Below are 16,046 nucleotides of genomic sequence, written 5' to 3'. Positions count from 1 at the left end.
TAACAGGTCATCTCAAATTGCCTAACACAGTAAATGAGCATCAAAAACCTCAAGACTCGATAAGAGGACTATTTTCCCCTTGAAGACCAGCACGTTCCATTCAATAGGAAATTGTCGGTAGCCTCAGTAAAAAAAAATGTAATTTTGTTTTGTAGTTGTCTGTTTTACAAGAAACCAGATATCTCTGTTGACTTGGGTCAAGGTTGTATGATATTGTCTTGTGGTGGTTCCTTGGTTCCTCAAGCTGCAGCTATTTCATTGACATATGTTTTCACAACCCTAAACAGACAGAACAGCCAGGGACTGTTCTTACTATCTTAGGGTACCTTCCCTGACCCAGATCAACACTGGAGTTAAAACTTTGGCAAGTGCTTCAGAAGCCAAAGATTTTAAAAGAAAAAATGTTTCAGTCTTAAACACTCTTTCCACATAAACTATATCCAACTGCAGCAGGTGACTGAAGCTGAAGGGTCAGTAACTATGTGATCAATGTTAAAGATGGATAGATCTCAGGAACACTCCTGCTCAGTCTTCTTCACTGAGAATAACATCATTGTACTGGATCACCTTTACAGGAAGTTTTCAGAGACTGATTCTCACTAACAGTTGACAGCCGCTCCTTCCTAGTACACTCTGGCTATGATTTAAAGGTAAAGTCAGAGTCCTACTGAACCATAGGACTACTTTCTCATTAGAGAGAGAGAGATGACCAGTGGTGATTTAACTTGAGGGTCAGCACATCTTAGGAGAGTTCTTCATGGTTATTTCAACCAGTGCGGGAATTGAAGCCATCCTGTTGGCATCAGTCTGCATTGCAAACCAGCTGTCCAGCCAGCTGAACTAACCAACCTCTTAATGAGTTAATGGGTCTTGTGATATGGTGGTAGTAACCCTAATCAATGAGGGGTAATCTCATTGAAACACACAGGATTCTTAAGGGGCTTGACAGGGAAAATGTTGAGAAGACATTTCCCCTCAAGGGAGAGTCTAGGACCAGAGGTTATTGTCTCAGGATAAAAGGGGTGTCAATTTAAGACTGAGAGCAGAAATTCCTCCTCATCTCAGAGGGTTGAGAATCTTTGGAACTCCTCGCCATGGAGAACTGTGAAGGCAGAGTCCTTGCGTATCTTTGACAGAGATAGATTCTTCATCAGTCGGGGAATCAAGGTGTACGGGGAAAATGCAGGAAAGTCAATGTGAGGAATGTCGCATCAGCCACGATCCTGTTAAATGGCAAACAGAGGCTTGAGGGGCCGAATGGCCTACTCCTGTTCCTATTTCTTGTGAAAGAAATATGAACAACACTATGCTACTGGTCTGATGAAGGGATGACCAATATTCTGGAGGCTGGAGGAAGGAATCTGGTTAATGAAGTGGAGATGTGGCCAGAAACTCATCTGAGGGCTCAGAGGATGGCAAGTTTGTGAAAGGTGTATTTCAGCCTGAGGCAACCAAAAGTTAGCTGTCCAGGTGAATATCCACATGTGCCTGTGAAGTCAAACACAGCATGGAGAAACTCTAGACTACACTGCAGGGGTGCAATAAACAGGTGAGCATTTCTGCAGTAGAAGCCAGCAAGGAAAAAAAGAGGCAAGGGTAAAATTAATACTTAAAATTATTAAGCGCTTTTCCTGACCACCAGATGTGTGAAAGCCCTTTACAGTTAATAAAGTTCCTGATGAGCTGCGGTTGTATTCATGTCCAGCAAACGTTTCCAGCACCACAGGATCATTTACAATCCACCTGAACAGATGGGAACCACAGCTTCATCCCTCATCCGAGAAACAGCTTCCCTGGCAATTCAGCACTTCACCGGGAGGGTCAACACTGCTTCTTCTGCTGGAGCCCTGAACACTCGAGAGGCAAGTATGCTGCCCAATGAGCTACACAAGCTGGGAGTAGCTCGGAATACTGTATGTGGAAGAGGCCTGGCTAAAAGACAAAGCTGTGAATTCTTGGTACTCGAGAAAGTTTTCAGCTAAGGATATCCTATTCTATTTCCATATAAAAAGGTCAAATGAATGAGCCATTATATTCATAATAGATATCAAGGAAAACAAAATCTCTGCACTAATTAGCAGATATGGTCGTGCATTTGCACACATTTGACGCAAAAATATACTTCAGGTGATTTTTTTTTAATAAGGGCCCTGTAGGCAAGAGTAGTGACGTTCTAATAGAACACCCATCTATAAACACACAAACCTCAAAGCATGTACAACAGCAATTAGGAGAGAATTAACAGATCCACCTGTAAACACAGGTGTCTGATAACAAACAGGAGAATAATGCACAGAACTACATGCAGGTGGAATATAAACTTGAGCAGCTCGAGTAAACATCAGGAGTTCCCTCATTGTAAGAAAAAGCATTGGCTTCTTCGCCCGAGCATGGGTGGGAAAACTCAAAGGGCACATTCCCAATCAGAACCACACATAGGGTTTTTAAATAATGTAAGGACTTGAGAAGTAAAAAAACTGTCCCCGACTCCTCGGCCAGTTACTATAGGGGGACAGGGGAAAGGGGATTATTATATAATTACACAGTGTCAAAGAAGGAAGTTGGAAGAACATTTTCACATGGAAAGTTATGAACCCACAGAATTGCTTGGCCAAAAGCAGCGACTGAAGCAGAAATACAAAAAACTTGAACTGAATTTAGATAAGATTTCATGTCATGATGACCAAACAGAACACCAAAGTATCATGGGCATTGTTAATATTTAATTCTAAAATGTGTTTGTTTGAAATATAAAAGAGAGGGGACTGGTACAGACAAATTAAGACTGTAGACGTAAGCTCATTATGTAAGGAAGGAGTTGCCAGCGACTGTTAGGGGCTGGACTTCTGCCCGAGTGTGTGTGTATCTGTGTCTGTGAGTGCGTGTGCGCTGTGAGTGCATACGTGTCAGTGTGCGCGAGTTCGGCTGTGTGGGGCTGAGTGCGTGTCTGGGTGGGTGTTGTAGGGGGTGTGAGGTGTTTGGGGAAATTCCTATCTCCAGGTGAATTGGCTGTGGAGGTCTCTGCAGGAAACCCTGTCCATCTAAAAAGAAATTCTGCCTGTGGGGTCAATTCCATTCATAAAATGAGCGGGAATTGGAGGAGACCTTAGTGTCGTCCAGAGAACTCAGAGCAGTTTCATATTGGAACAGGAGGGGTTGAGTACATCAAGTGGGTGTGTGGGATTCCAACTTTAATTCTGGCCAATACAATTGAATTCAGGACTCTCAATACTTTCAACATTGGAGAAAGGATGGCTGACTGGATCTACATTTCCAGAATATTATTTCAAATGAATGTTTCTTTCCAATCCACTGTGTGCCTGGTGGTGACAAATTACGTGGTTTGTTCATCAAAAGAATGAAAGACCTTCAGAAAGTACCCATTACAAATTCAGTCGAATAAAACCCAAAAATGGATTCCCCACACGCTTACTCCAGACACCTTTCCAAACTAAAATCTTGTGAAATGTCAAAATTCATTGCAAGGAGGTTGTTATATTTCTACAAAAGATGCAAATTGCCCCTAACTTCGATATTTATCCCTCTAACTTGTGAATTTCCTTCCCCTCATCTATAAGTTACCAAAATTTTAAACTTTCTGTAAAAAAAAAGTGGTCGACTTGTCAATAGTTAGTGTTAATTTGTGTGCTGAAAGCTTTTTGAATTTATAATATGATTAAAGAACACTGCTTCTCCAACCAAAAAACAAAAATTCCCCTTCTCTCACTGTAAATATTGCAAACACTTTGGAAACGTTTCTGTGTTGCAAGATCTCAAAGTGCAGGTCTCCCATTGATACAAATGCTGGTTAATTTGACAGTCAAATCTGTACTGAAAAGTAAACACAGCCATGAACACAGCCTGCACTTTACCCTCACTCTCTCTCTGTTTTAGTGTGCTTTTTCTTCAATTAAGACTTGCATTGCTCGCATGATAAAAGTCCATTAACAGAAGAACTGTTAAAACAGCGAACAGGATAGAAATTGTATTTAGCTCTGAAATTTAGTGCTGCATTAAAATTATGCAGGTAGAGTTATATACAGCACAAAACAGACCCTTTGGTCCAACTCTTTCACACTGATGGGTAATGGCTGTCTTAAAATAAGACAAGGGTTATGTAGAACAGCCAAGGAAACAATAAAACACATCGATTTACACCCAACAGCAGAAATTGTGATCACTGTTTTGGAGAGAAAGCAGAGCAGAGGAGCTCATTAAAAATCTCTTTCAAAGAGCCCGCACATTCATGATGGACCGAATGATCTCTATCTAGGCTGTGTTACTGAATTATTTTCTGCTCCTTTAAGGATCTGATCTGTTGCCTTTTACGCGTAAAAGTATTTTTGCTTTCCTCTCAGGGTTGCCACGTAAAAACTTGCAACTCACCAAGTTGTATTTGCAGTATCAATTCATAGATATAGACCTGCTTTACGGCCAGGTCCATAGCAGAGATATACTGAAGCCAGAGCGGAGCTTCTTTGTAATATCTTTATTGAAAGAAAAAACATTTGCTGTCAGAAGGACAGCAAATCCAATCGTAAAGCATGAAATGAGAATGGATATTCAGCCAGGGAACCTGTTCCTATCACAGAATGTCAACAGCAAATGGCATGCCTTGTCTAGTTTCTTCCTCAAGCATCCTTTATTTACTAAATGTCAGCCAAATACCCTGATAATACTCATTTCAACCATTTACCTGACATTAGTGAGATGACGCACTGTAATATTGACCACACAGCTAGTAATCATCAGGCTTAAGCTAACATTCTGGGGACATCAGTTCAAATCCCACCACTCAGCTGCTGTAATTCAACTAATACATTTGTAATTTTAAAAGAAATTTGGCTCAGTAACAGATCATTCATTGATGTATCATTCTATGAATGATCATTCATTGTAATGAAAACCCCACCTGGGCCACTGATATCCTTTAGAACAGGAAATCTATCAAGTTTGCACAGCCTGGACACACAAGACTCTGAAAGACAAGACTTTGCTGAAAGCAAAGCTGCAGTTTATTCGGAACAATCACACCAGCTTATCTCAAAACAGGAAAATTCCACCACTGGTTTTGGTGTGGCCAATGCTTACACTGGAGATGCTGTAACATGATGAACATATACCTTTCCTGAGGACATGTCATAAATTGCTCTCAATCACTACTATCTTCAGGCAGGATGGGATGTACCCTCATGACTTTGTACACACACAGTACTGCAATATTCATACAGATTTGACATTTCTACAAGGCATCTTAGTTAACACTCAATATACAGTCATATCTTCAAATAAAGAATTCACATTATTGTTTTATCAATCTTTGGTACATTTGCAACAAATAGAAGAACTCAAAAATAAAACCACAAATGAATTATACACAGATACATTCTGTATTTAAATAAATCTCAAGCTTGTTCCTAGTGTGTCTAAAAGGTTTTAATGATGGCATTTTCAAAATGTGTGTTAAAGAGGGTGATATTGACATGAATCTACTAACCTAACAACACCTGACTGTTTCCAGTCCCATTAGATGAGCATTCCAAAGCTAATAGAATACCTTGAAGTGTATTTTCTGCCTCCATTATACCAAACCCAACGTAGAGTACAAAATATTACACTTTACATTAGCAATGGAAACTCCAAACAATGAGTTCTTTAATTACTGAAGCACTATTCTCAATTGGAGAGGAAGGTTTTTGGTGCACTGGATAGTGTTTCTGCCTTTGGGGCAAAAGTTCTGGATTCGAGTCCTACTCCTGGACTTGACTGCCATGGAAGTTGGAGTTATAAAAAAAGTGGCCAAACAGGTTGGTTATCGACCTGTAATTCCCTTCAATATGCCTTTGAATGGTAGTAGAACCAGGAGCTTCTGCTCATTCATGGCTGATGGGGAGAGCCACCCGTTAAGCTATAATCTCTAATGTCTCATTCCTATTCTTTAACTTCCTTGTACGCCTTAGTCAGTGGAAAGAAACTAAGAAGAAATAATTCTCAGAAGGAAAGTGAGTAGACCGGGATGCTAGGAACTGATGACATCATCCCTGCAACTATCATTATCAAATCTTAGCATTTAAACCCACAGCTGGCTTTCATGAAAAGACAATTTCATGATAAAAATGGGCTCAACCTACAGTGTACATTCAAAGTTCTGACAGCTCATGAGTCATCTTTCAAAAGACAAAAGGTTCAAAATCCTGAAACTTCATACATCCTGTTGTAATGTCACAGTTTCGCCTTTACCTGAGAACTGTTCTGTCAGAAGATGACAAGAATTATGTGACAAAGTAAAAGAACAAAAGATTGAGTGAACCAATGATTGGGAATCACAAAAATGTCTGATGACTAAAGATCTATTCATGATTTTAAGGCATTAAAAAAATTTAAACTCTATGAAAGGACTGCTTGGTGGAATTGAAAATATTGCCCTTTATAATGTAAATCGAGTCTTTAGAAATCATACTGTGTAGCTTCCCCATTCCTCTATCGAATCTACTTTGGCACTTAGTGCTGATATTGGGAAGGTTTTCTGCTCCTCTTAATCTACACTGAGCCCTGATGAAAGTATCTTGGTGTGGACATTGCCAAATAGTAGGAGGTCTAAACTCTCCAAATGTCATTATTCCCACCTACACAAGAGAGAGATAACCACATGGATGAAGTAGCAGAAATATACTGTCACTGGCTCAATGTCCATAACTTTAGGACACTACGGATAAAAAGAGAGAAAAATCCACGGGGCCTAAAAGGAAGATGGAGAAAATGGCAAGAATTAAAGCTAATTTGTAAGAATTTTGTCTTAAGACACTTTTTTTTAAATTGGAAAAGCATACTTTATTCATTTAAAAAATCAGCTATAAATTACATACAAAGGTTCTAAATCAGTTCTATAGTCTTTGCAGGGAAAAACCAAACAAAACATTGGAATTTGGATGTTTCTCAGGGCTTCCCTGCAGTTGCAAAAACAAAAAGGCATTTTTCTACTCATGCAGGGAACTATTTACACTCATTCAGGGGCAATGAGAGAGTCAGAAAACTGAACAGACCCCTGTTATACTCCAGCGGAAATGCCTTCAGTCCCTCAGCTGAGACACTTTTTATGTTACAAAAATATATTTTATTCATAAAACAAAACGTTATACACATACATAGTCACCAAAGCAGGGCAGTTCTGTGCTATTTATATATAGGGTCCAATAACTGAATGGACCCCATTGTGTTTAGGCAGGAAGACCTCAGACAGTGGTCTCTCCCCACTGAGCCTTAGCAACAGCTGCCCCAAGCTTTATGCATCCCTCAGCATGTAGTCCTGGACCTTGGAATGAGCCACTCTGCAACACTCAGTTGAGGTCAACTCCTTGCTCTGGAAGACCAAAAAGAGCATCTTTCACCTAGCTGATGGTCCTCCAGGGACAGTCAATGTTTGTCTCAGTGTTCGTCCCACAGAACAGACCATAGAGCAGAGTCCTGCATCATGCAGCTGCTCAGGATGAACTTTGACAAAAACCCCTGCAGCTCTCTCCAGACTTCCTTTGCAAAGACACATTCCAACAGGAGATGTGTGACAGTCTCTATCCCCCTGCAGTCATTTCGAGGGCACCATACGGTGGTATGGAGAGTATGGGCATATTTTGATACACGGAAGTGCCTTGTCTGAGTTTTTCCATTGCTGGAAGTGTAAGCCTCTAGCAGCTAACCAAGCCAGTGGTGTTAAGAGGAATGGGCAAGAGCAAAAGAGCAGGGAGTACCACGGTACGGAACCAAGCGAGGGCAAACACCCACCAACTAGGAATTGAACTGGAGATCATTCCAGATAAACCTCTCATCATCAGATGTGTTTGTCGCTGGAGAGGCCATCCAATGATGGAAAGGACATCCATATGGCTCCCAGACAGCCGGTCTGGGAGAACATAGGCAGGGGTCATCGTCATTGGGTCTCTATCCAGCCAAAATGACCAATGGTAATCAGTATTTATAGCTTCTGCTACCACTGCGCGCACACACACACACACACGGGGAAATTGGCCGGTATGGATTCTTAGACATTAAAAGACCTATCTGGTTTTTTTTTTGGAAGCGGGGCCAGTCCCCAGATACACACAGATCAACAGCCGTCTCGTAGCATATTTCCAGAAGCAGACAACATTACCACTCCAGCCGGAACCATGAGTGGTCAATTGCTGTGTTCCAGCGGTCAATTAGCCAGCCAAAACCACCAGTTCAGCTGAGACCGATAGTGGTTGTTTGCTGATTCTGGCGGGGCCTCAGAGGCAGGACAGACTGTGTGTTGGGTGAAAGCTACGTAACAGCCAGGCAGGCAAGACCCACTCAGGAGACCCCATCTAAGAAAGTCATAGTTACTCCTGCCAAGGATCTCCCAAGACTGCCCTTGATTTTCAGAGTCCAAAATCTACACTTAAAAACAGAAACATATTGTAATAGATACTAAGAATGATCTAATCTTAATGATCTAAAGTTATCCGTTATATTTTAGTACTGCTGCCTGTAAAGTCTTTCTCACACAGGCTTAACCCACTTTGTGGAACTTAATCTGGTGTTCTGTTCAAGTGCAGCATGGAGTTCGAATTTGTTAATTCTGACTTTATAAAGTTTTCACCTCGGGGAAGCTGTATGACATGGCTGAATTGATGATATTTGTTTTACTAAGTCTCACAAAGTGAAAACAGCACTGCCCATCCCTGTAAGCGACAGCATAGGAGAAGCGCTACTCAGAAATGAAGCTTTTCAAAATGCTGCAGCTCATTAATTTTAATGATCATATACATTGTGTGGCGTTTCAGCATCTCGAGATTCAAAATGCCAATGTGCACTGCAAACGTGGACAGCATTTATCTCTCAATCTTGAGCAATTAAATGAACTTACAACAACATGCAGTGAGGACACCAGACAGAGCCGTACTCCAGAATATAGTGAGCCCTGCTCTGCATAGGAGGATCTCCAGATGTCATCATTGTTACCTAACATTCCCCAATACATAGTTCTCTCAAATGTTCTGGTTCTTATCAACTTGGACAATTAACAGATTAACACTGCAATATCTTCTAGTGCTAAAACTCAAGACAAGATTCCATCTCTGTGTATCCAGGTGAAAAAAGCTGTAAATTATTGTAACTATTAAATGTGACAGTGGGATGAAAAGGGAGAAAAATAATACATGAAACTCCATTATTAAGTGAAACCTGAAAGGATGTGGAGCCAAAAAAGCTGTGAATGATTAAACTTTAATGAGTAAACTTAAAGTAACTATTCCATGGATACCTCGTGGGTGGTCTATGAAGCAAATTATCACACCACTGATGAAACTAATCAACTGGAATCAAATGAAAGAGTTTTATACTGGTATTCAAGGAACTGTGAGAAGATGATTTCAGCAGGTTGTATATTTGTTTCAATGTCTCTGGACAAAGTTACCAAAACACGTGTTTTCGCATGAAGGCCAGTTTCACATATATGGTTGGACGGTGTTTCTGGACAAAGCCTTTAGTCATTCACTGCTCCTAAAACATACCCATAGACATACGGCAATAACTGAAGAACTGCACGCAAAGTTATATTCCTGCCTCTGTGGCAGACTCCTTTCAAACTTTCTGTTTATGAAAGCATTGCTCTCATTTAACATGTCATGGTGCTCTGCCTTGGCTCAGTGCCAGCTGATGCTTCAGTCTGAGCCATTTTCTTGGCAGTCTGGGTCAGTGATGGTTACCCATTGCTCCTGAGAGGGAAGACAGAGTGCAGAAGTAGGTCCAACGTGTACCTCAGCTGCAAAGGGAATTGCAGCCCACTGTTGCCATTATTCTGGACCACATGCAAGCCAGCTCCCCAAGTGATCTCATCGGAAAGGGGACCAAATGACATTGATGGAGAAGCTATCATGGAGGCACAACACAACTAACCCTATCCAGGGTGGCATGGTGGCTCAGTAGTTAGCACCGCTGCCTCACAGTGTCAGGGACTTGGGTTCGATTCCACCCTCAGGTGACTGTCTGTGTGGAGTTTGCACATTCTCCCTGTGTCTGCATGGGTTTCCTCCGGGTGTTCCAGTTTCCTCCCACAGCCCAAAAGGTGTGCAGGTTAGGTGGATTGGCCATGGTAAATTGCCCGCAGTGTGCAGGGATGTGCAAGCTAGATGGATTAGCCATGGGAAATACCCTTCAGAGGGTCAATGTGGACTGAATGGGCTGAAGGGCCTGCTTCTACACTCCAGGGATTCAACAAACATGGTCAGAGACCGACCATATAAACTCCACTGCGAAGACGTGAGAGAGAACGAAAAACAAAACCCATTTGGAGACGCTCACTCCCTCAGGACAATGCTGGTTCTCTCAACCCAAAGACCTGTGACTCCAGGATTGGTCTGCTGGCTTGCCTAAGGGCACACCGATGATGATGATGCCAGGCAAACAAACATCAACCTCATTTCAAGGGGCAGATGAGAACAAATGTGCAAGTTCATTCATTAGGGCAGATCCACAGTGCAACCTTCCAGCCAGTGACTAAGTCTATATTTCTCGCTGCCCCAGGACAGCAGCCAACATCACCAAAGATCCCTCCCCGTCCAGTTATAATCTCTTCCATTGGGCAGAAGATACAAAAGCTTAAACGCACAGACCAACAGATTCAAGAACAGCTTCCTCCCTGCTGTTATCAGACTTATGAATCGATCTTGCTCTTTGTGTGCCTTCTATGCCGCCATAACATTATATCCCTCACTACGTTCTACTACCCCTATCATCTTCGACTGGTATGAGCTGCCTGTACTGTACACAAAACAAACTTTACTGTACCTAGGTACATGTGACAATAATAAATCAAATCAAAACAGCCACAAAATTCACCAGTGAGACAACCATACCATCTACAGCAGGAGTTCATATACAAATGGGCCGTATTGGTTTCAATCAGTCTCTCCAGTAGATGGTAGGAACTGCTGTGTCATAAACACAGGCAAATAATGAAATATGACCAGACAGTGAACATAAAAATCTCCTTGGCTTTTGTTTTAGTCTCAAGCTCAGCGGACAACTCTTATCGTGTTAGCAACAAGATCTCTCTCTTATCAATGTGACAATCTAGGCTGTCATCAGTTATCACGGTTGAGACAGATATTTCCATTCATTCCCAATCCACCGCCATAAATACCCTCAACCTCACCACCGAGGGACCACAAATGGTTGTTTTTTCACAAATTATTGGGGATGGGATGAGCTCTAACTGCCCACAGGCAGGTGAGGCTGGGAAAATTAAAAGTTTCCCCTCTGAATGCTAGTGCCAAGATTAAGCCATAATGTGCAGATGGCAACCAACCTAGTAGCAGCAGGGCGTTAATTAAAGCCTTTGAGGGACCAACAGTCTCACAGCACGACAGCAGATTGATGGAGGCAAACAGTTTTCATCCTTTGTATCTGTAGCTCATTTCCTCACAGAAGAAGCAGGCACAGAGGGTGACTGACTAATGTTTAAAGGAGCTGAAAGGTCTCAACCAGCACATTTGTTGGCAAATGCCGTCATTTGGAGACAACGTCCACATAGACTGATTCCTGAGCTGCTATTTATTGGGTGCCATTTCCAGTAGGAGAGTAAGTGTCTCCTTCTTATAGTACTTTCTCGCTCTCCATCAGTCACCTTCCCCACCAAAGGTCCAACCAGCCCTCACTTTAGCCCTCCAATTATCTCCCTCCTCAGTGTCTGATGGCCTCCATGCACAATGAGACTTGGCCAAGAACCAAGACTTCCATTAGTTTGTTACCACAGGGGCACAGATGGGAGGTGATTCCTTGATTGGTAGGTTTACAAGTGTTTAATCAGTGATCTACTTTGTCACTGGCTCAATGTTTACTTCCACAAAGTAAAGAGGTCTTGCACTTATAGTTTCGGTTATTGAAACTTTGAAGTGTCTGGTGATTAACATGCGGCAGCATGTTTTTAAGGAAGTTACCCAGTGGTTATTACTTTAAAACAATTCCACACATGCCATTGGTATGATAAGATCCATTGGTTTGTAAAGAGGAAATTCTGAGTGATTGGGCCATGGAAGTACCATAAATGGACACAATGTATGAGGGGCAATTGGAGGTGGTTGGAGAGACATAGGAGTCATGGATAATACCTTTTGAAGGTAACTTTCAAAATGTTCTCAAACCCAGACTGTGGCTCAAGATTCCCCTGAGAAGCCAAGAGCCATGAGTGTATAAGAAACTAGATTCCATAATAATTACATGGGACCTTAGTGGTGCCATCTCTTGCAATGAAGATGGCCAGGTTGCCAACGGAATCTTCTCCCCCACAGAGGACAGCAGAAATGGGGGCAGGAATCTGGTCCTGTCTACCATTTATGCAAGTCCATAGTGTTTTTACAACTCCACGATAATCCAACCCATTATTACGAATCCCATGAGCTCTAATTTTACCATGGATTCCAACCTACATGTTCATACAAGTAGGCAAGGTGAAAACCTCCTTTAAAATGTAGCATCTGAAGTATTTATTTGACCATTCCCCCCCACCAAGGATCCTTGGATCTGTCCCATCTGATACTTTTCTTGTGATTACCATATCTCATATTGCTTTAAGGGGGCCGGTTAGCTCAGCTGGTTGGATGGCTAGCTCACAATGCAGAGTGATGCCAAGAGTGAGGGTTCAATTCCTGCATCAGTCAAGTCCTGGTCACCCTCAGGTTAAGCCACCACCAGTTGTATCTCTCTAATGAGAGAGAGCCCTATAGTCTGGCAAGAATGTGACAACTTTAGCTTTTTATTACTTTAAACCAATTAGGGATTTATTGCAGCTCCAGACTTATTAACTGAATTTAAAAAGCCACCAGATGCAGGGGAGAGTTTGAAACCTTTCCCCAAAGCATTCACCTGGGGATCTGGATGACGAGCCTGGTGGCACTACCACTACTAGCACCACTACCTTCTAAAGTCACAGGATTTTTCCTCAAACATTTTAGAAATTGGCTGTCTTTAACTAAGATACACAACATCAAACTGACCTAGTTTAAAAGGCAATTAAACACAGAACACGGTTGGAACTTGCGTACCAGGCAGAACTTAATCACATCAGGGGGTCGTCATCAGAGAAGCAGCCTGCTGAAGGTTGTGATTCACTGAAGTGATGGGAATATGCAGATGGTGCTGCAAGATCACATTAACCATCTGGACTGTGAGTCAAACTGCTCATGTTTCTCCAAGGTACTGAGTTAGGTAGCAAAGGTTAACTCGACTAGCAGGCGCATTCATAAGCGGACAGGATACTCATTACCTGATGAGCTATGATGGATGCCAAGTGTGTTTCAACAGTGTGGGATTTGTGTGATTAAAAAGGTTTATGAAAATGTACAACAGCATTTGTGCAGAGCCTACTCCATGTGGGTGGAAAGAGACATAATTGGGTGCTCCCCACAGAAGGTAATATCTGTCACGGAATAGATAATCTTAGTTGCATTCGTTGTACTTCATCTTCAACTTTCAAAAACATCATATTACTCACGGCAAGTCAACTAATTCTGGCAGCATTTGTGGAGTGAGAAGCAGAGTTAATGTCCTAAGCCGAATATGATTCTTGCCCAAAATAAAAGTTATATTGGACTAAAAACCTTAACACTGTTTCCCACCTTACTACTGAGTTTTTCCAGCACTTTGTTTTTTCAATATTTCAGAACTCCAGCCTCTGCAGTATTTTGCTTTTACTAACCAAAGTAACAAGATAGCCTTCTCGTCTAGCAGAAACCAGATTGTAACAGTGATTCAGTAGAAGCGCAACAGTAATCTAAATGACAGTTAAGGTATTCTTAGAATCTCTCTCATCTCTATATAGTTCAGTTGCTGATATGCACATAAAAACTACACGAAAACAAAGCTAGTGACAGCAAGAACTGGTTTCCATGAAACAATGGGAAGCACATACTAATTGCATCAGAGATAGTAGGAACTGCAGATGCTGGAGAATCCGAGACAACAAGGTGCAGGGCTGGATGAACACAGCAGGCCAAGCAGCATCATAGGAGCAGAGATTATGAATCCCAGTCAGCGTGTACTTAAGTGATGCACTCATGATATCATCTTCATCATAGTCCATTTTACCTCAGATCACTACTGGAAGCATGCTGCTCTGTTGACTTGTATAGCTTAATATTAGCCGAAACACTAAAAGCCTGAGGAATGTTTGTACATACTTGGTTGTAATAAACGTCTGTTGGATTCTTCAATACCATTATAGTGAAACCCAGTTTCTTCCACTACAGGAAATGACAGAAGCATTACCTCACAGGGTAAAACATCTCATTGGAGGCAAACTGATACCAGCAGTTGATAAGGAATATGAAATAATTCACAAAAGCCAGTAGCTTGTCACCAGTCTCCTGTTATTTACACACAAGCAGTCGTTGATGTTAGTACTGATTAGGCATTTCTGAAGAAGGGTCCTGACCCAAAACGTCAGCTTTCCTGTTCCTCTGATGCTGCCCGGCCTGTTGTGTTCCTCCAGCTCCACAACTGTGTTATCTTGATATTAGTACTGACTCATTCGGAGTCAGTTCTCAGAGTGTCAGTGTCTCTGACACACTCTTTTTTATCTGTCAGCCAGGGCTCCCTGATTGGATCAGATTAACAGTCTCAGTGAGAGAACTCATTCTGTGAAGACCAGTGGCTGCCCTCATTACAATCACTGCAGAAATCACTAAAAGTAGTGCGTACAACTATCTTCAGCACACAAGCCCTACTTTAAATTATATAATTTCTATTATAATGAATTTGTCAATGAAATATAATCTGTTACTGAAATCCACTTTACTCCTCAAGACTCTGAAAGTGTTTCAGTACTTGTAATCCTCAGTTGCCAAAAAGCTTCTTGGGCAATAAATATCCACTGAGCTTATTCCTCAAAATAGGTTATGGGTTTCCAACAATAAACTGAACTAAACACAGAGAAGAGCACTTGCAAAAGCTAACTCCTACCTCAGTCGTTCTTGTTCCTTCTTTCGTAGATCAAAATCCCGCTGGACAACCTGCAGCACATGTTCAGCTTCATCGTCTGTCAAACCAGACAAGTCAAGGTTTTTTCCCATGCTTTCTACCTTGTTCCAAGATGCGCTTCAATCACCAGAAAGAATACCTAAACCAGAAGAAAAGGGTCTGAACACATTAGGATATCCAACTGCTTTGATCTACCCTTACACGAGACTGGCACATAACAGGGCTCAGGCTCTTTTATTTACAATCTGTTGTCGCTCAAAACAAAATATTCATAACACCTGAAAATTTACATTGATTTGATTATAACCTTCTGAGCTCAACATAGAAGCCAAAATTTCAGGTCATGATCATTGCTCCCATTTCTCTCCAGATAACTGACTTTTGTGATGGTAATGCTGCTGACATGTACATCCCTTCTACCCATCTTATAAGTTCTTTGTTGGCCCATGAGTGTTTCATTTCACCATGCCCTATCAATCTTTGGCCATTTAATCTCACCTGCCCTCCAGCAGACATAAACCTCCCCTTTTGTTTTTCCCATCTTAGCCCACTTTCCTTGCCAATGTACTCAGTTAAAACCCATGACATAGATTCCAGGGTTGGTTACGCGACCCTTCAAACCTGCTCCACCATTCAATAAGAACATGGCTGATTGGATAGCAGCCTCATCTCCAGTTGACTCTCCTGTACCAAAAATGGTCCAGAAATGGTCTCACCAACACCCATGCAGCTGCAGTAAAACTTCCTTATTTTTACATTGTATTCCACTTGCAATAAATTCCAAGATTCCATTTGCTTTCTGAATCCCTTGCGGTACATGTAAAATAACATTTGGATGCTCAGTAGTACAGGGGTCTGCAATCTCTTGCCATTTAAATAGTATGCTACTTTTCCATTCTTCCTGTCAAAGTTTACATTTTCCAATATTAAAATGACATCTGCAAAATGTTTCAGAGATAGTAGGAACTGCAGATGCTGGAGAATCCATGACAACAAGGTGCAGGGCTGGATGAACACAGCAGGCCAAGCAGCATCATAGGAGCAGAGAGGCTGAC

General features: G+C 41.7%; 1 protein-coding gene across 1 annotated transcript in view; it reads right to left on the bottom strand.

Annotated features, from left to right (window-relative positions):
• The window catches only part of LOC109924980 (rab effector MyRIP-like), a 195,651-nt gene that overhangs the window by 165,478 nt on the left and 14,127 nt on the right, over positions 1-16,046 (bottom strand). Inside the window, exon 2 of the mRNA XM_048612305.1 lies at positions 14,974-15,130. Within this exon, the coding sequence (XP_048468262.1) occupies positions 14,974-15,083 (110 nt within the window). The 5' untranslated portion in view covers positions 15,084-15,130. The remainder of the gene's footprint in view (positions 1-14,973; positions 15,131-16,046) is intronic.

Source organism: Rhincodon typus, chromosome 2 (genome assembly GCF_021869965.1).
Source record: "Rhincodon typus isolate 14 chromosome 2, sRhiTyp1.1, whole genome shotgun sequence".
Taxonomy (NCBI): domain Eukaryota; kingdom Metazoa; phylum Chordata; class Chondrichthyes; order Orectolobiformes; family Rhincodontidae; genus Rhincodon; species Rhincodon typus.
This window is presented reverse-complemented; position numbering and strand designations above follow the sequence as displayed.